This window comes from Tursiops truncatus, chromosome 12 (assembly GCF_011762595.2).
Source record: "Tursiops truncatus isolate mTurTru1 chromosome 12, mTurTru1.mat.Y, whole genome shotgun sequence".
Taxonomy (NCBI): Eukaryota; Metazoa; Chordata; class Mammalia; order Artiodactyla; family Delphinidae; genus Tursiops; species Tursiops truncatus.
In genome coordinates this window covers 7,630,508-7,651,516 of record NC_047045.1, presented here as the reverse complement: position 1 = coordinate 7,651,516, position 21,009 = coordinate 7,630,508, and the positions used below count along the sequence as shown (strand labels likewise).

General features: G+C 43.1%; 1 protein-coding gene across 2 annotated transcripts in view; it reads left to right on the top strand.

Annotated features, from left to right (window-relative positions):
* The window catches only part of COL9A1 (collagen type IX alpha 1 chain), an 84,058-nt gene extending 63,354 nt beyond the window's left edge, over positions 1-20,704 (top strand). For both annotated transcript variants that reach the window (XM_033867390.2, XM_033867391.2), the window contains 6 exons: positions 501-533; positions 3,589-3,735; positions 3,950-4,004; positions 5,436-5,624; positions 11,562-11,639; positions 19,790-20,704. In XM_033867390.2, the coding sequence (XP_033723281.1) occupies positions 501-533; positions 3,589-3,735; positions 3,950-4,004; positions 5,436-5,624; positions 11,562-11,639; positions 19,790-19,986 (699 nt within the window). In that variant the 3' untranslated portion in view covers positions 19,987-20,704. The remainder of the gene's footprint in view (positions 1-500; positions 534-3,588; positions 3,736-3,949; positions 4,005-5,435; positions 5,625-11,561; positions 11,640-19,789) is intronic.
* Positions 20,705-21,009: the final 305 nt, after the last annotated feature.

Genomic DNA, 21,009 nt, shown 5'->3' with positions numbered 1-21,009 from the left:
GGGATGTTTTAAGTCGTCCTGTTTTGTAGTGGACATGCATTGACGTGCTAAGATGAGCCGAATGCATACCTAGAACTAGTGGTGGGAGATAGTCAGGGTTTTTTTTTAAGCATAAGAGCATGCATATTTGGTTTGATAGAGTTTTGGGGTTGAGTTTAAAAATATTGTTAGAGTTTCAGAAATGAAGTCATCTGGTTTAAATGTCTATTATGTTTTATACCAGCATGCTAGCTTAATGTCTTTTGACTTGCACATTTCAGTTCTCCACACCTAGCATTTTAAATCTGAATGCAGCCTTGGAGAGCTGTGATTCAACCCTATTATTTAACAGACAAGTTAGCCAAAGGCTGGGAGGGGACCAGAATCCAAATTGTGAATCTAATTTTTTTCTGTGGTGTCATGGTTCTGTTCATGGTTTTCTATTGAGTTTGGCAGCATGATAAGCTTTTTAGAGTTTTTAGTAAACATTGTTCTAATATAATTTTGTTTTATTGATTTAGGGAGATATAGGATTACCTGGCCCAAAGGGATCTGTAAGTATAATGGACAGTAACGGTATAAAAAATAAAAATATGAATAAAGCTATAGAAAATGCAATGCTCTGCTTTATGAAAACATTCTAGAAAATTCAATTCTAAAAGGATTTACCTTTAAGGAAATTAACACCTACATTTATTCTCTGAGTAGTGGATTAGTCCAAAGAAAAAACCTCACAACAGTGTAAATGGATCTGCCTTTTGACCTAATCAGTCTAAAGGAAGTTTTTTTTTTTCATATTAAAGTGGCTCACTGAATATACGTCGTAATTTCTTCCACAAATGGTTTACTTTATAAGAACCGACCTGTGCTTTGCAGTGACAAGAACATAAGTGAATTTCATTGTCAGTCATAGCATTGCAAATATTTCAGCAATTTCCCTAATCTTCTGTGTGTTCTCGTCGGGGAAGTAAGATATAGGCACGATACCTAAGAAAATACAGATAATTATTAGAGCGAGAAAATAACCATCTCATTCAATTTATCATTTTAAAGAAACGAAACTGATGTCCTTAGAGATTAGATGCATTCAGAATTATAGAAACAATTAATAGCAAATCTAGAATGGCTTGCTAATTTGAAAGGAACACACGTCTAATAAAATAAGAAATTTAAGATAATACAAACAGAAAGGAGGAAGCTCAGACTTCAATCTCAAGTGCATCTATCACCAGTTTCCATGAATCTCCAAGTCTTCTTGTTTCTGGAATCCCCGCCCCTGACTTCTCTCTGTCCTGGTCCAATGTGTTATCCTCGTGACAGCCAATGTCATCTAGATGAGAAGATAAAGCCTACTATCTATTCCTCCTCTGCTTAAAACCCTTGAAGAACATTTTGTAGAATAATTCAGACTCTTAGCAAATGTATGCAGAGCCTTCGATGAGCCTCACCAGCCTCATCTCCGACCTCTCTGGAACGTCATCTGTCTGTGGTTCTTTTTGCTTGGCGCGTGCTGTTCAATGCCTTGTGCACTTCTTCTAGTCCTGGACACTCTCTTTCCTTAGAATAGCACCTCCTACCTAAGCTTTTAGCCCCATCCTCAGCTCAGCTTTCTCCGGGAGGACCCACCCAGCCTTGGTTACAGTGCCCTGCCCTGGGCTCTTCACACAGCACTGAGATGGAAATTGTTACGTTATATTATCTTACCTGTTTACATACTGCCTCTAAACACCATGTGACAGTCTCAAGCTTCAAATAACATCTTTATGCCTAAGAATCTTTGACAGAAATCGTTTAGGATTGAGAACAATGTAAAGAGTAAACCTTGATAGAATTCGGTAATGGAAATCCTCCTTCACTGTCTAGAAATAATCAGTAATGTTCAAAGGTGAGAATTCGAGTTATAAAAGAAAAAAGTAGATGAACAATGCAGGTGTGAAAATGAGTTAATTTCATTTAAATTTGGATATAATACGAGGAATTAGCTCTTGATTCATCACCTCCCTTCCTACCCCTGTCTTTCCTGACATTACCCAAGTAATACAGATGAAATTGAAGTGCACCGTCCCAGAATCAGGGGACAGAGTTACTAACAGAAAAGCTTTTCCTTTTCTCGGTGATTTCAGCAAGACAAAGCTGGTAAGTGGGTGAGGTCTGCACGCTGGTCTCTACATCAGCGTACCCCTCCTCAAGTGAGGAATTCTTTCCCGAAGACCCAGGGCCCTTGTGACGTCCTGGTCATGTCGGCCCTTGATCTCTTCATCAAAAATGCCCTGCTCCTTGTTCTAGCAACATTTCAGATGTTGCCAGCAAGGTAATACGCTCCGATTCGGCCTCCTTTGTCTTCCACCAGCTCTTTAGCGCATTCTGAATTCATTTTGGCTTCTCCTCTGGGTTTTTTTAGAAGTTGCTATGGTCTTGCATACCAGTCACCTGACAGTTCCCCAACCTTCGTTCCATAACACGTGCTTAGCTTTCCCCCTTGACCCTGACTCTGGAAATCTTTTAAGCCATAATTTCTTCATGGAGGCAATTTGGACAGGTTGACTAAGATGAATATCAATTTTTGTGTGTATAAAGCACACTCCGTGAGCTTTCTTTAGATGTGTCTAGGGACAGCCTTGCTTCATCACCTTCATTTCTTCAGTTTAAAACATTTGAGCTTTTGAACAAGTCGGCTTTTCCTAGATAAATGTTGCATATGAAAAAGAAGCAGACTTGAGCTGCCTTATGAACATTCAGATCTTGAGCAGTGGTGTTCCTTCAATGTCTCCTGTGCATTTATCTTCTTGTTTTTACTCTGAAAACAGCAGTCCACTGAAACTACTTTGCCACACATTCCACCAGAGGTCGTTTAAGAAAAAGTGAATTAATTTAGTCTCTCTTTAAAGCAGTTTTTGTAGATGAGGACTTTAAAGATGCTTTTAGTGGTCTGCTTTCAGAAGAAAAATTTAATTGGTATACGCTTTTGTGCCAAGGAAATAATTGGTTTATTTTTAACATCTTTAATGTTTAGATTTTTAACTTCCTCAATACTTAGATAAACTGTGGACTCACTCTTCTTGTTCTGGCATTTTAAATGCATTGATTTAGTTTTATGTTAGTATTTTATAATTCCTGGATACATCTGGCTTCTTCAAACTCTCCAAAGAATGTTATAAAGGCTAAATAACTTATGTTCTTGGAAATATCTTTATTTTATGCTTTCTATATTGATGATATAGAAGGTGACGTGTCTTGTGAACTCAGTGGCCTTTCTGTGGCCAGAAAAAGTTAACACGTTTTATTAAAAATTAACGTGCTCTTAGAAGTGACTTAAAGTGTGAAGAATGTGGTTTTAAAATATATTCTTCCCATTAACATTTTGAAATAATAACTATACCCCAAAGAAAGATCTTTAAAACGTTTACTTGAGCTGGAATTCTAAGAGATTGGAGAGCTGCTGTGTGGCATTACGTGTGTTTACCTTGAAGCTTTGTAAGCTCTGAGCAAACACGGCTTGGGAGGCAGAACGTAAGTAAACCCACAATTTCATGGCAGCGCTTGTAGTAACATGAAGCAGACGCATTCCTTGTGTCTAGCCTGGACTAACAGTGTGCCCTTGTGTTCCAGGCAGGTAGCCCCGGGGAGCCTGGCTTGAGGGGACCCGAAGGAAGCCGGGGGCTTCCTGGGGTGGAAGGACCACAAGGACCCCCTGGCCCGCGAGGCGTGCAGGGAGAACAGGGCGCCACCGGCCTGCCTGGGATCCAGGGCCCTCCCGTGAGTGCTGGGCAGCCCCTGGGGTTTCCCTTTGGAGACTCCATCCCACGGCAGGGAGCGCGGGGGTAGGGCCAGACCTCAGCTCCTCAGCAGCATGGGGCCAGCTCTTCTGGTTCCAGCCACCTGTTTCCTTGCCCAGCCTGTCGGTTTACCATTGAACAATGTCCTCTTTGTGGTTCTGTGTACAAACTGGCTTTTGTCTTTTCTGTCTCAGGGCAGAGCACCCACCGATCAGCACATTAAGCAGGTTTGCATGAGAGTCATTCGAGGTAAATACATCATCGCCGCTTGACTTTTTGTGTGCTTTAAAGGCGGGGGATTTTGAATACTAGTAATTTCACATCTGTTCTATACAATTTGTCGCCATGTGCAATAGCTTATAGCCTCAAGGAAAAATAATACCTTTCTGGGCTCGCCAGGATTTTTTTTTTTTTGCCAGTGTGGTTAATTTACAAGAAAGCATGCACACACACACACACACACACACACACAGATACAGACACCTTTTTTCCCCCTTTGGAACACAAATTCTCAGGCTCTTTCCCCTCTTACTATCCTACCACTTGGTGTGTACCTGGCACTGACCTAGGCTCTCTCTATAGATTATATGAGAAGTAACTGGCAGACTTCTGCCCATAAGAAGCCTATGCCGATTTGTTTATTATTTGTTTATTATTTGATTCTGGTTGGAACCAATTCTCTCATGAAGAAACACTCATCTTTTGTGTGTTCAGGAGATAGTATAATTTGTCTAGTAGAATCATAGAGTTTTTCAGCATGAAATGGTCCCCTCTATATTTGAAACCCAATATTGCAGACATCTTATCTTGAAAGGATATTTCCAGTTTAAACATTAAGTGTTGAGAAAATTATGACTTTATGTTAACTCTCACTTAAATAAGGCCAACTTAGGATACCTGCATTTGAACAATTTAAAAATCTTGTTGAGAAATGTGTTTCCAATTCATTTTCTCCTTCACACCCTAAATTAAAAAAAAATTACACTAAAATATTTCCCCTATTTTAATGGGAGAATGTTTTGTTCTCCACGGTTTTAGTGGATGTTTCTTAATCTATTTAATGCTTCCTGAAAGAGCCTACACAGTTATGAGATTTTAAGACAGGCAGTGACCATTTCTAAGAAGCAGGCCTTCTTTAATGTCTGGTGTCTCTTCCAAGCGTGAAAAAACTTTTGAGAAGGAGAATGAATAGAAAGTCATGAATCCTCAGGGTATTTCATATTACTTAATATCTTCAAACTAAAACCGTGAGCCTAGGTCTCAAACGGTATCTCAGTACTAATTCTGGACAATGTCCTTGCATTTGAGAAGCTTCTGGGTGTCCACTTCTTCCTGTGTTGAGAAGCTCACTTTCTTTTCGTCCCGGGTTTTCAGGTAACCAGCCAGGTTCAGGTGACACACTCATCTCTTTGGACACCGCTCAGCCCTGAAGTTTAAGGTCTTTTATCCCCTTGTCTCAGAGCAGCAGGGTCCATCCAGGGAGGGCTGAACAAAGCAGCACCAGTGAAACCTCCTGGCAGAAAGCCCGTGGACAATGGCCCAGCTCTATTCAGGCCTCACCAGCAGTTTGGAAGCTCTGGTGACACATTTAGAAAAAAGGCGCTTGAAATAGTTCTTTTTTCGTTCGAATCGCTTTCATATTTCTGACTCACCGGGACTGTTCTGTTTATTATCTTTTAGAGCATTTTGCTGAGATGGCTGCAAGTCTCAAGCGTCCGGACTTCGGAGCCTCGGGCCTCCCCGGGCGGCCTGGCCCCCCTGGTCCCCCAGGCCCCCCTGGAGAGAACGGCTTCCCAGGCCAGATGGGACTTCGAGGCCTCCCGGGCATGAAGGGCCCCCCCGGGGCTCTTGGTTTGAGGGGAGCGAAAGGTAAGGCATTTTGTCCACGTGGAACCAGGAACACACACTGGCTTTTTTTCAGAAGGATTCACTTGTCCTAAAGTGCCAGGTATCTAGGAGACAAGAAGACGGATTGTTCTCTTACTGTGGTGACGGTAAAGATTAGAAAACTATCGTTTGACATTTTCTTGGCCTTGGTGTGTGACGACAGTAGACCCAATACCGGAATTAAGGTCCCTTGACTTGTGGTACCAATCTTTTACAGTTACACTACTTTAATCATAGTTCAAGGTAAACTTTACAGGATCTGGTAAAGGATCTTTAAAGTTTTTTTTTTTTTTTTTTTTTTTTGAGACCTTAATATCATTGTAGAACTCTTCTAAGATGGCAACTGGCCCTTGAATGTTATCTGTTACTTCAAGTAACAAAATTTGTTAGCAGGACATCAGAAAAATCACAGCATGCATCAAAGCCGCCTCCCTCTTCTTTTAAAGAGTGACGTTGGATATCAGTTTTGCTGGTTCTTTTTTTTCGGCTCTGAGGTACAACTTTATTCCTTATTTAACATGTGAGAGGGTGTGAGGGAGTTTGTTTCTTCTCCTTTTATTTAAAGCAAGTTAAGCCCTGGAAACCGGTATTTTGTAGGCCAGCAGGATTGTGAGTGTGTTAGGTATTCTGCAGGATTTGCAGAAGAACTGGCTGCCTCTGATAGTGTTTGCTAGATGAGGTGAGTATGTCAGCATGGGGGCTGGTGGGCCTGGGATAATCGACAGAAGGGACTAAAAGTGCAGAGTTTCTTCATCATGATGAGTGACTGACAGCTCTCTGGGGAACTTCAGAAAAATGTGGCTTCAAGAACAAGAGAGGGACTTTTGTTTTTAGGCAGTGGTGCTCCAATTAGGGATAAATATTATGGTGCTAACGGTCAGAGGTCAAACGAGATGCCTTTCGGGATCTGTAGATGAATGCCTGATGTGTTTGGTTCAGGACACTCTCAGCTGGAACAGTGTTGTTAATTACGTTTTTTGTTTTTGTTTTTTTGGCATGTGCAGAGCTGCGTGTTAAGAAAAAAAAAAAAAAAAAAGAGCCCTAATTGGGGCCTCCTGTAAATCTGGCACGATTTTCATGTTTTTGGAGGCTGGACAAAATCATATGGAGAGAGCTCCGAGTTCACCTTAAAGAGAACTGGACCTCTTCTCTGAAAGAACCCCTTAGCCATTCATTCATCTTGGTCCTGCTTTGAGCTTGCATTCAGGAGTCCATAGCGGAGGTGCTCTCCCTGCGGTCGGGCCCCGTTCGCTCCGTAAACCATTCTAGGGAACTCCGTGCTGTGGGCGGACTGCTGGCTGAGCTCGCCCTGTTGTGCCCCAGCCCACGGATGACTCCTCTGCCTTGGTGAGTTCACTGAAGTGAACTAAAGTACAACGGTTCCGAAAGAGTGGTCCCTGCAGCATCAACATCACCAGAGACCCCCCGAGTCAGCAACTCTGGAGAGGGGCCCGCAGTGGAAATGCACAAGTGTAGGGTGGTCCTTACCCTACAGGCAAGGTCCCGCCTTCCCAGGGAAGGACCACCTTGTAGGGCTAAGAGGATCACAGCCCTGTTTTCTCTGGCCAAAAGGAAGTCTCCATATTTGGGGCTGATCTTGACTTTGAGTTAGTAAGAGCCCGCTCCTGAAGTCCCATCTTATCTCCTAAGACAGGAAAATGTCTGTGTACTTGCTCCACCAGGAGAGCCTGCCGAGGGCTGCCTTCTCCAGCCTGGGCTCCACATGGGACTGACCCAAGGAGCTTTAAACACTGCTCACGTCTGGGTCCCGTGCCCAGAGATTTTGATTGACTTGGTCTAGGCCCCAGGCTTTGAAAATATTCCCCAGGTTATCTGAACAAGCAATCAGGGCTGAGAAGCTCTGGAAACAAAGGTGACATGATCTGGACACTTTCCGGGAAGCTGGGAATCGCAGTGTGGAATTGTGTCTGGGTTGCGCTGGGTTGACTCCAGCAGTGAACCTTATTTTGAAGGGAAGAAAAATATATTCCTATATTTGGAACCTGAGAAGTGTCTCTGGCACTAAGTTCATTCATCAAGCAGAGTTCGATGTTATAAGGGGCTTCCTTGTATTTTTTCTGCGGTGTTTATGACATAGCCTATAATCTAGAAGTGAGATAGTTCTTTTCTTTTTTCTAAAGAGCTTTCTCGCCCCGCCCTCCTCCATACCTTTCTTGGCATTGGGTTCCTTTAAAGCAGCATCTCCTCCGAGTTCTACTTCTTAAGATTTGGGGTGTGGGCAGAAAGGAATAATCAGATTTTCTATTTCAGTTGCTGCTGTCATACATTTGGAGGTGTATGGTTTTAGGTAATTGGACTTGACCTTTCTTGTCCACCACATACATTAGCAGCCCTACTTAGTAGCAAACACATAGTGTTCTACTACCCAAAGGTAGTAAAACAAATATTCTTTGAGAATAAACACTCCACCATTTGAAACTTAACTGTTCCACCAATCAGAGAAGAGACGTGTTTCATTGTCACCTGTTGCTTTTTTGTTTTCATGCTTAACAAAGAAGGGATGGTGGAAGTCTTGGTTTGCCATAGAGTTGCTTTGAGGGTCTTTTTCCAGAGAAATTCCTATGTAGATAAGTTTTATTAAAACAAATAAGTTTTACTAAAGCTTTTAACAGTTCAGGCTATGTCTTAATCAAATCACTGTTTTCTTCCTAAAAAGTTACTTTGAAAAACACAGTGGAACATTTTTAACAGGAGCTAGTAGAAAAAAGCCTCAGACCGTACTGAAAGCTTCCATCATGTTTGTGTAGTTTTTGGTTTTCACCCACATGTTTTGCACACTTTTACACAAACGCATTAGAGCTGTGTGTTCATTTCATGTGACGCTTGAGCAGAAACACGAAAGGCACCTGACTGGCCCTGGGTCCACTTTACTTAGGATTAAGTCAGTCTTTCATGTCATAAATACTCTTTGTAAATGTTCATGGTTTGTTAATTTTAAGTCCCTTTGAGGAAGGCTGTGTGTATTTTTAGATCTTTTAGTGGGGGTCAAGCAGACGTGTCCCTGTGTTAACGCAGGCTGGGGAAAGTACACCGGGCATATCTGAGACTCACCTTTTCCAGTGTTAATCTGCTCACCTGGAGGTAGAGCATCAATTATAGCTTCCAAATAGATGAAATCGAGAGCAATTTTGGAGCAATGAGAATTTCTCTAGTTTCCCCAACTCTGTTCGTAAAGAGCTATTTTTTGATTCAAACTGCCTATTCCCTTCCTACCTTATCCAAAGCTTATTTTACAAGCTTTTTATATGTCTTTTCTGACAATAGGCTAACAAAGGTGGACTTGAGTTCCCTGAGCCAGGTTTCCTATGTCTTGAAGGAAGACGTGACCAGTGTTTGAAGAAGTAGATTAACCCTGGGGGTAGCAGAGCCGACACACGACGGCCGCTGCAGGTTGCAGTGTGGCTCTGTCCCGGGGCTTGTCGAAAATGTGTTTTCCCATGACTGATCACCAAAAAACAGTTTCAAAGTTAAGGCAGGGGTCTTTTTTTTTAATTTGGAGAAAATGTTATTTTATACATCATACAGCGCTGTTTATTACTGTCACCGTGCTGTCTGTCTTCCCTTTATTCTGTAGTATCCAAATATGCTGGCAATGCCATCCAATGAATTTTTACTTTCAGATCTTGTATTTTTCAGTTCTAGAAATACCATTGTTTTCCTTAAGAGTTTTCATATCTCTCCGGAAATTTCACATCACTTCGCCCATTATTTCCATCTTTTCCTATACGTTTGGTAACATATATTGATATATAAAATAGTCCTTTTAAAGAGACCGCGGTCTTACTCCTTGCAAACAACATTTTGAAGTTGTTTCATGCTAGAAAGCGGCTTCATGCTAGAGCGCGCTTAACTGTCACTATCGCTGTGAAAGTTGCATTTTAATTTATAATCTTCACCTCATGTCTTCAGAAAATGTGGCACATTCTCACTGCCAGCCTCAAAAATTACGAGGTGACACATTTAAATTGCTAAGTTAACAAGAGAGCTTAAGCTGTTAGTTTTAAAAATGTTAATTGTCATATCTTCCTAATACAGTAAGGCCATACTGACGATGAGTGTAAGAAACAACTAGTTTATGTATGAGTTCAAGCTGAGCTGTGCATCCTTTCACAGTATTTATAAAATTTAAATTGATTTCAAAATGTAGTTCATTCACCATAAAAATGTTCACACAAGGACATTCACAGCTAAAGTTAAAGTATGGTAACTTTTAAACATTCATGTCACAATTTGAGATTTTTGACTATTTGACAAATGCACAGATGGTTGTATAGATATTCTTCCTATTTTTGTTGTGCACTTGTGACTTTGTTTTTTAAATTGTAACAAACCTGTCGATATTCAATGAGGTTGGGCGAATATTTGGAAAAAGTGATTATGTATAGAATTTGTTGCAAAATGCTATTGCATCTTGTAACAATGTAGTAAAATAATGATATACTACTGTACTAATGGGATAGTAGAACTGGTCTTGTACCAGAAGCAGCGTACGTCATTTAGGACCAGTTAACTAAGGTATTAGGTCATCTTGTTAATGAGGCCAAGTTTCTAAGTTTGGTCTCTGCAGGGCCAGGATAATTCATGTAACTTTGTTCTGTGGCTGCCGAATCCCTGAATTCGATCAACTGTCTTGCAAACACACATGGTTGGTTGCAATCCAAAGTACATTCCCTATAAATAATGAGAAGTGAAATGTAGGCACTGATGACAACACACTTTAAATTTTGAAACTTCATTAATTTATTTTTGGTGATACTAAATTTACATTGTTCAAGAAATTAAAATGTCTAAAATGATATTTAGTGAAGAGTGTCTCTCCCACCCCTGTCTCCCATCTGTCTGGTTTCCTTTATCCTTCTCATTAGGGAATCGCTATTATTAGTTTCCTACATACCCTTACCAGTGACGCTATAAAGGATCTATGAATATATTTATTTTCCCTACATCCTTTTAACAACAAATCATGCTGTCCTTTAGTAAGTGATCTGGGCCTTGCTTTTTTCTCTTAACAATATCTTGGGGATCATTTCAAAGACCTTTCTGGTTCTTCTTCACCTGTGCATAGTATTCTGCTCTGTGGAAGTACCATAGTGTATTTAACCCTTTAATGGATACTTAGATCGTTTTCAATCTTCTGTTCAATTTTTTTTATGTTGGATTTGCATATTTCTGATTAAACTTATTCCTAGTTATTTAGTAAGTTAGTTGCTATTACAAAGGGGATCTGTTTTCATGTTGGATCTGCATATTTCTGATTAAACTTATTTTCCTAGTTATTTGATAATTTAGTTGCTATTACAAGTGGGATCTTTGTTCACTACATCTTATCACTGATTGTTGTTTGTATATATGAAAATGATTGATTCCCATGTATTTTGTACCTTGCTAGTTTACTGAATTCTTTTATTGCTTTTAGTAGATTTTGAGTTGATTTTCTAGGGTTTAAGATAAGCAGTCATATCATCTGAAACTAGGGATGGCTCAAACCAAATAATAAATAATAATGATAAAGTGGGCATCTTTGTAATGTTCTGACTATAATGGAGCTGCTCTGTGTTTCTCGTTAAGCATTATGCCAGCTTCAGTGCTGAGATAGATATACTTTATCATGTTAAGGAAATAGCATGAGTCTTATTTTATTGACTGTTGTATCAGGGATGCATGTTTAATTGTCAAATATCTTTCCAGCATCTACAGATATGATCATTTGATTTTTTTCCCCCTTAGATCTCAATGTAATTAACTTGATTTTTGCCTTGCTACCTACTTACTACGACCTACACTGGGGCAACTTCCTACTTTTTGGTTTCTGAATGTAGGCTTTGCTTTAAGTTTAAAAATATGGAAGTTTATTTTTATAGACATATAGAAAAATAACATTTCTCTAATGAAACGCAGGTGACATGGGGGAAAGAGGTGATCGTGGACCCCCAGGAAGAGGTCCCAAAGGTTTGCCCGGGACTTCAGGTCTCCCAGGTAAGAATAAGCAGGCTGAGGTGGGAACTTGGCAGCCAGCGGGTGGTCTGAATTGGATCACATTTTAAAGAACTGCTCTTTGTTTGCCTCTGTTTATCATGTGATGTGCAGTGATGGCTGGCATGGCTCTTTCAGGACCAACTTTAATGAGGAGTTAAACAGTCTGTAAATCACGTCTGTATTCTTTGAGAGAAAATACATGTCAGGGCTTGAAATATTACTTTCTTTTTTTTTTTAAACCTCTTTATTGGAGTATAATTGCTTTACCATGGTGTGTTAGTTTCTGCTTTATAACAAAGTGAATCAGTTATACATATACATATGTTCCCATATCTCTTCCCTCTTGCGTCTCCCTCCCTGAAATATTACTTTCTTGAATAAGTACTTTAAAAAATAGTGTCAAGGTCCAACCACAATGCACTCGTTATAAAATTCTGAATGAATGGGGTCCTGTCCACTTCTAGCCCAGTTGAGAGTTCCCTCTTCTTTTCCTTTAAACCAAAAAGTCAGAGCAGCAGGAAAACGAATCCACGTCTTCAGCTATTCGTGACGCATGGGGAGCAACTGACATCTTATTCTAAAAGCTTCTCCTTCAAACATCCAGACCCTCCAGAGGCCCACATCCCCAAATAAATAAACCTGAAACATTCCTACTCACGAAAGTCATGCCCAAGGATGCATCCCAGCTGGGTCGACCGAGGTGACAAAGTGGCCTCTGTGTGAGAGCCCGGGTCCTCTCACTGGCCGTCTGTTCTCTTTACACACTGGCTACTCTGTGGCCAGAGTCCAGGCCGCTGCACGTTGGGAATGACTGCCAGGTCCAACCACAGAAGCAGCCTCGCGGGCCGAAAGCCAGTTCAGTTGAAGAGCATGAATGGCCTGCAGTCTCCCAGCAAACGCTCTGATCACTGCTGGGCCAGGGCTCAGGAAGGGCCCCAAAGCTCTGGGGACACCAGTCCGGGGAGGGGGGGGCTTGTGCAGGGGTGTGCCCCACACTCCCACAGTGGATTTGGAAAACTTGGTTGAGGGAAATCTAGCAAAAGAAATGATCGTTTTCTAATTCTGCCAGAGGCTTACATAGCGGTTTGTGGCTATAATTGCAGCCTGAAGCATCATTGCTTTCTAATTATCCATTGCATTGCTTCTGGGTTTGGCTTTCTCATTTAAAAGAATTTTTAAAAAATGCGTTTGGAGATAGCTCAAACACTGCCTTTCTAAAACGGTGATTCATGGGCTGTCGAGATGTTTTCACAAACTGATGAATTTTTGTGATTGGAAAAGGAAGCCTTTATGATTGGAAAAGGACAGAAGACCTGGATGGAGTTCAATGGGACCCAGACAAGAAGATTTTGGTAAACAATAAAGTCTGGATTCACTGATGGATGTTTAGAAGAGAGAAAAGGAAAATAGAATTTACCGAGTGCGCTTCTCCTTTATCAATGGTAGGAATAGGAGGTTTGAAAGCTGATAAAATATCATCTTCACCATTTACTTAGTTATCTATGTATTTATAGGAGAGACTGACAATTTCTCCTTTGCGCATTTGGTTGACAAATAACAGTTCTTGGATAAGCAACTTGCACTATTAGCACGATTTTCCTTTAACAAAAATACATGATCATTTCTGGTGACTCTTATTTTTAAAAAATCTGTTCATAAACCCCATTTTGAGTTTAAAAATGGGAAGATGGAGAAAGACCAGCTTGGATTTGTGCAGTGTCCCGGGCTGCCACGAGGGGGCGCGTCATGCCTCACCTCGGGCTTGCCTGGTGCTCCGGGGCCCTTGTTCTGCCCCAGGGGGCTCCACAGGTTTGCTTGTTAGCACACCTGTCATCTGTGCGGGCGAGTGGTAAGGTAGGGCAAGGCGTCTCTGGCATCTCTGCCAGGCCCTCATTGCATTTCCTTTATGACAATGGTTCGATTTGTCGCAGCTGGTCTTGGAATTAATACTTAAATCTGATTTCTTAAAAAGCTTCGTGGGCTCCCCAGTTCAGGACCCTGAAACCTGCCCTTTTCCGTTTCCTTTCTGCCGTTTCCCAGCCCTTGCCCCTCCCTTCCTGGTACCACTTGGAAATCTGGTCTTTCTTTTCCTGTGCTTTTGTTACATTTTTCACTGAGAGGATATTTGACATTATTTAGTGAAAAATCGGAGTTACAGATTATTCTTGAAAAAATTAAGGCCAGCTTTCTGAAGCGTGCTTTACCACACAGGCTCAAAGGGTCCAAATTTATCAGCCTCCTTGAGGCACCAGCTGAGCTGGGGCTTTGGTTTTGAGTCAGCTCACATCCCCTTGTCTACACCTAAACGTACTCAGATGACAGTTTCCCAAATCCATCAAGTCCCTGAACAAGAGCTTTTAGGGCCATTCCGCCTCTAAAGTGAGTCCTCTGAAAGTGGACTCTTGGGAGTGTGGGTTCCATAAATCAGACATCTGGGCTCAAATCCTGACTCTCACTTACTAGCTTTATGACATCGGGCAAGTTCTTGACTGCCCAGTGCCTGTTTCCCCACTTACGAAAGAGTGATATAGTCAATAATCACATCTCTCGGAGAGGCTAATTCTGAGAATTAAAGAAAAATCAATCCATGTAGCGTGCTTACGACAGCTTCTGGCTACAGTGGGTGCTCAAGAAATGTTAGCTATTGGTACTATTATTAACATAACAAATGCACTTTTGCGTTTTGAGGTAGATGAAGGTCAGAGGTGGACCCTAGCTCAGTCCCTGTGGCTTCTCCCCTGGCTCTCAGTAAGAAGACGCTACTCTTCTGTCATCCGGCACCACCTCTGACACCTCGGACCTTCCCTCCGTGAAATCTACTTCAACTCCAAATCACAAATGCAAAGTGCTGGGTCACAGTAAATCATGTCATTAGTTCATTATCCACTGAGAGGCTGGGCCATTTTTCATTTCCCCCGTAGAGCACGGAATGTGATTAGGAATGTGATTTCTGGTCTCTCACAAACATGACCTTATGAGGACTTCAGGACCTGGGGGGACCTTCACCAGGGCTGTGTTCAGGAACTCGTCCGAAACCTTCTAGGTAAATATACGTCTTATGTAAAGGAAGGAGCCTGCAGAACAGGATACTCTGTGACCCCCTTTGTTGTCCCGATTGTTGGATTTGGGACTCGAATTCTCCTGAATGGAAAGGAGATCCTTTGGTCATTCTTGGTGCTAACACATCTGATATCCTTGGAAAAAGGTTAACTAATACCTTCATGATCTATCAGTTGTCAGGATTGCTTTATTCTTTCTGGACTCTTTTCGTTCTCGGTCTCCCCTCCTTCTCTCAGCTTGTTCAGTGTTAAGTATTATGTGCCCTTCGGGTTTGTGATGGTACATCGCCTAATATGGACCACGGGTTATTACTATGACCGTGACATGGACTGTCATTTTGGCTGTAGTGCCCTGTTGTCTAAACGTAGACCTGAATCGTCTAGCTTGCTTCTCGCCTGCAGCCAGAAGCCGGCAGGGCAGGTGTGTAAGAAGGATGGGCTCCGAACGAGGCTGCCCTAGGGTGGGTTCTGCTGTGTCACTCCTTTTCAGCTCTGCCATCTCCGTGTGCTCAGCTTGTCCCCTGCACATGGGGGGTTCTACCCCTACCTGCCCTATGGACTCATCTAGGAGGGTCTGTGGATGTGTTCATACGTGGAAAGCACTTAGGTTAGTGCGTGGCTTATGGCAAACATTCTGCAATTTTAGCTCATTACTATTATTATTATTTTTCTTCCTTTTGTATTTGAAGAAATACAGACTTACAAAGGTCACAGGCCCTGACAAAGGTCTCCCAGGTAGTAAGTGACAGAGGCCAGTGTTCACACGTCCAGGTTCACGTCGTGGACAAAATGATGCACTGGTGGTCCGGGTGTATGCTGAGTCTATCTCGCCATCCTGGCATCTGACTTCGGCACGATCCCCTTTCTGCCTCTCTCGTGGAGCTGTGGGGACCACATTGAGCGAGACCCCTGGGGCCTTAGACCCCATCCCTGCCCCTACCTCCCGTCTCTTACCAGAACCCTTCGGTGGGTTGTTGGATGGGGCTGTATCATCACCAGTATCTTTTTGCCTGCCTGGTCCATTGGGGACTAGTTCCTTGGCACTCTGGGGATTTGAAGAAAAAATATTTGAGAGTGGGTCTTCACTTCCTCTTTGTGCATCTAAACGCACTGGGGGAAGGAGGAAGTTAAATGATGGTCGTGTGTGAATGTGCCCGGGAGGTTAGAGCTGACCTGCGCTCATCATGCCAGGTTTCTTGTGCAAGATTTGCAGATAGGTGAGATTCACTTGTGAATACTGGGTGGAAAAAGTCCCCAGGCGCAAGGGGCACACCTGTTTTAGGCCTATGTGTAGCAGTGGTCATTTCTCCTCTATTTCCACTGCTGTCCTGTTTCCACTATTTTATTCAGTCTTGGGCATCTTATGTAAACAGGCCACTGTATACACCCCATCCTTAAACATATGTGCTTTGTCAAACACCACGAAAGTTAGCTCGGTACGAGGTGAGAAATGTAAGAAATTCCCTATTTAATGCTGAAAATTATTTCCAGGTTTTGTTTTGTTTTTAAAGCCTGCCATGTACAGCCCCTTTTATTCCGTAGCAGGTATTATTTATTAGGTCCCAAAGAATGTTCCAGCCAGGTTGCGCCTCTGTCAGTGTAACACGACTGCCCTCTCCTGTCAGCTCAGAGAATGGCACAGACATTCATTTAAAAAAAAAATCATGAAAAGTTTGGCAGTAACATTTTACAGGTCCTTGAAATTTCAGAAAACGGTGTAATGATTAGGCAGTTAGTGTAGCTACAGACCCGTGAGGTAGGCAAAGCAGAATGAGAACCCTTCAGATCCGTGCTTTCTCTTCCTCATAAGAGTTGGAAAGTGGTTTATAAATATTTGCTAACGCAGCCGCTGGACTTCCTGAACGACTTGGTGTCACCCCCAAATTTGGCTCCCACATAATAGTCTTAGAGCACCTTGGAGGGTAGATGCCCAAGGTCAGGGCTCACCAGAAACTCATAAGCTGTTATGGGAAGGCTGTTTTCCTTTTCCTCTGGCCATTTCACCTCAGAAAAATAGCTTTAGTCACTTGTGATAGTTACAGAGTTGCAGAAGAATCGTTAGTCATGCTTGGCTATCGTGTCTCTTTCTGCCTCTCAGTCAATTCAGGCTCAATGAATTAAACCACACACACACACACACACACACACACACACACACACACGCACACATGCACTCATGGATACACCTTGTCAGAGTTAGCAAATCAGTAGGTGTGGAAGCACAGTTAGGATGGAGGAGGGGTCCAGGGCCCTCATTTCTAACTCCAGCGCTTTCTAGCCACGTGACTGTGTGACTCTGGATTTCACCTTCACTCTCTCAGTTTACACACCAGGAAAGTGGGATTGCCAGGGAGTGGCACAGGGTAAAGGGAATGCTGGTGGGCTGGTGAAGACTTACCCAACGCTCCAAAGGGCAACTTGCTGTGTTTGCCAGAGGAAGACTTGGGCTCCATGTGCTTAGAATAAATCCAGGGGAGACAGGACGGTTTCATCAACTCTTTCCTTGGAGGATACGCAGGAATCTGGAATAAACTCAGTCATTGAAAACACCCTCTCCTGGATTGTGTTAAAATGGGGGAGCTCAACTTGAAAAAAAGTTCTCCTTCTGCTTTTTCATACTGCTTGTGTAGTAGAAAAGAAACTCCCTGAAGTTTTAGGTCTTAGGCAGGAGGCTGGCGTTACACATGTTAAAAAAGTAAATTAGTGGCTAAAAAAGGAAAGCTATTTATTTAAAAACTCAGCTTCTGAGTTGCCCTTGAAATGACCAGAGGTCTGGCAGCCCTGGCCCGTGTTCGCCATGGCAGCGGGGACATGCTGGCGTCCACTCTCCAGGTCACCGCATGCCTCAGTCCTTCCTGCTGTCTCCATAACCCTGATGTGTTACAGCTTCCAACGTCTGTGGTCTCCTGTGAAGACAGAGGGCGGATTTCTTAATCCAGGGCAGTTTCTTTACTACATCAGGAGTCAGCAAACTTTTTGGGTAAAGGACCACATTCTTTGAGCTCTGCAGGCCAGGTGGCTTCTGTTGCCGCCCACACCTGTGCCCTTGTAGTGCCAAAGCAGCTGGGGCAACGTGGAAACTAATGGCCATGCTGTGTTCTGATGACACTGCTTACAACACGGGAGCTGCCCATCCCAACCTACACTCCCTGCCCCTGTGGTCACTGCGTGTGCCACCTCTCCTTTGGGCGTTTTCTCCCCCTAATCTTGATTTGATTTTTGTTAAGGCATCCTGGAATGTCTCAGTGGGAGCTCTGCAAATCAGCTTTCAAATGCATTTATATCTGACCTCTCTTTTTAATCCTTAAAAGATCAACTTAACCTTCAACTGTCCCGGCGCCCGGAGATCTGAACAGGCTCTGCTAGAGGCATGGTTCTGCCGAAGCCTTGTTGATGGGTGCTGCGGGTTAGAGAGAGACTTTCTCAGGTGCCTTGTCTTGAGAGGGAAACACAGAATCATCTGCTTCATCACAACTTATTATAGTCAAGTGAAACCTCATGGGACAAATGAAGGGAAATGACTTACATCTGCTTGTCTACAGCCTTGCGATGTATAGAATCAAAGATAATTATTCTCTGAAAACTTAGTAATGTTTTGTCCTGTAATGTTGCTTTGTGTGGGTCTAATTGTAGATAAAGCAGGAAAAACGAGGTGTTATAGCTAAAGCAGGATCTCTAACCTAGTTCCCTTCTGAAAGTGTGCGGGCTATGTAATAAGACAGCTTAATAAGACCAGGTCACTGTAATAAGACCAACAAAAACCACACGTAACAAGACCGCTAAAATAGGAAAAGAAAACTAAAAACCACCAAGAGAGAAGGAAAGGAAGTAAACCTACGTAAATATATAGCTGAACGTATAGATTTGGGTTTCAACTTTTTGGTTGAACAGCCAAGTTAAAACAGTTGACACCAATGAGGATCTGTGTCAGACCGTCTTATCCTGGCACAGACGATTCCTTTTACACGGCCGTCTTATTGCCCCCTTTGCAGTAATAGTATGTCAGCGCTGCTGGTGCGATGAAGTACGCGTTCAGCAGAAATGTCTCTCGGTTACGGGAGCCGTGCCGCCGGGCCTCACTGGTTCGTGGGTGAACCAAACAACCTCTGGACTTGACAAAAGAAAGCGACGCCCCCGAGAAACCTAGGACACCGTGTAGTTCCGGCTGCGGTAAAGCCCCCGATGAGAGGACTTTCCGGCAGCTTTGCAGGGTGCATTGCACAGTCTTCTAAGAAACGTGAACCAGTAGCATTCTAATAGTCATTTATCGGGTGCCTTCAGGCTCGGAACTTTATTATCAGGCAAGCATCATCCGTCCTGTAGAGGAAGAGACGGGGAGGGGAGTGCCTTGCTGACGTCACCTGACTCATAAATGGCAGAGCGAGAACTTCCAGCCACCTGTTTGCCTCTGCCCACCACCGAGCTGTACATCTCCCTGCCCGGAAATTGGGGACCCGCTAGAGATAAGGGCAGCTGCTAGCGGAGTGCTGTTCAAAGAAACCCAACGTGAACCACATGAGTTGAGTGTATAATTTTAAATCTGCTAGTCGCCACGTTAGAAAAGTCCAAAGAATCAGGTGAAATTCATTTAAATAATATTTAATATGTATACTTAGAGTAGGATTTAATAATTATTTAACCCAGGGTCCAAAATATTATAATTTCATCGTGTAATAAGTACCAAAGTTATTAATGAATTATTAAAAAATCGAAGTCCAGACGTGTTTGGCACTTACGGTTCACCCCCCATTTGACATGGCCACGTTCCCAGGATCGGTAGGTGTCTGTGTAGAGAGGCTACCATACTGTGCAGTTCAGCTCCTCTGATGGAAATGGGGGTGAGAGAGGTGAGGTCTCCTAACACTTTTAATTTTGAAGCAACCCAGCTGCAATGAAGGAGTTTTATTATATCATCATTATCTTCATCATCATCGTCGTCTGCTTTAATCATCCTCTGTCATTTCTAAAAGCGTTTGTCAAGGGCCTCTGTACACGCTGCCGGGCAGTGGGCAGGGTGGAGGGTCCAGTGCCTTCTGTGTCTCTAGCCGTGAGGGCACTCCTGCTTACACGTGCATCTTCTGTGTGTTTCAGGTGACCCAGGTCCTGCCAGCTACGGGAGGAATGGCCGGGATGGTGAGCGAGGCCCCCCAGGGGTGGCAGGCATCCCTGGTGTACCCGGCCCCCCGGGACCTCCTGGCCCTCCTGGTTTCTGCGAGCCAGCCTCCTGCACCGTACAGGCTGGGCAGCGGGCATTTAATAGCAAAGGTCCAGATCCATCAAAGGCTTAGTGCAGCACGGCTGTCTGCACAAACCACGCCTGGCGAAGGGCTTGGAGGAGAAACACCCCCAGGAGCCAGGGCCCAGGTGACGGTGCCTTACCTTCAATGTTATTCTATTGATAGAAGTCCCACCTGACCATCAGGTTTAGAACAATGGTGCTATTCAATAAATCCTCTTTCCTTTTCCTTGGAGAGGAGCCACAGGGTCATCGATCAAACTAACAAATAGAACTGACAGTAGTCCTGTCCCCAGGATTTTGAACTTCCACGTGCTATCCGTGTGTGTTACGTCATGGGCCACGGAGCCAATAAACAAAAAGAGCTGTTTGGTTTACCTCAGTTGCGGCAGTTCTTTTCATTTTTTATTGAGAGCTTGTTCTCAGATGATAGTTTCAGCTCTATGATTACCAGACTGGTTATGAAGAAACCCCACTACCGTCAATAGAACTGGTGCTCAGAATCCCCCCATATCCCGGGGGGGCCAGGGGTGCTGTGCCGCTCGGCGCGGTTTCCATGCTGCACGTGTGGGTCCGCAGCATCAGCTTGCATTGTTGTGGAACTGTACTGTATCCCAAACCCACTAATATTTGGGGCTCTTCTGTGTGAAAGCAAAGAAGGAATCTTAATATCCTGCCATTCGTAAGTTTTATCGATGAGATTATTTATTTTAAAGGTTTGAGGTAACGTCTCTGGTTGTACCAAAGAAGCAATAAATACGGTTTCTTGATCTCTTGCCATGTTTTCTTATAGTCATGTTCAATGAAAAAAAGTCACTGAGATTATTTAGATACTTAAAACTTTCCTCATTTCTGTAGGCTTATGTTTATAATGTTAGTGATTTCTTCTACAGAGAAATTAAAATGCCCTTACTGCTCCCCAGAGGGTGTTGTTTTGTGACAGAGTTCTTCGTATGTATGTGTTCGGTGGGGGACTGGGGGGAGATGGGGAGGGCTTCACGGACCTTTCTGAAATGAAATGAAAACTATGAACCCATATACCCCAGAAGGATGCACAAACGCATGTATGCAAATC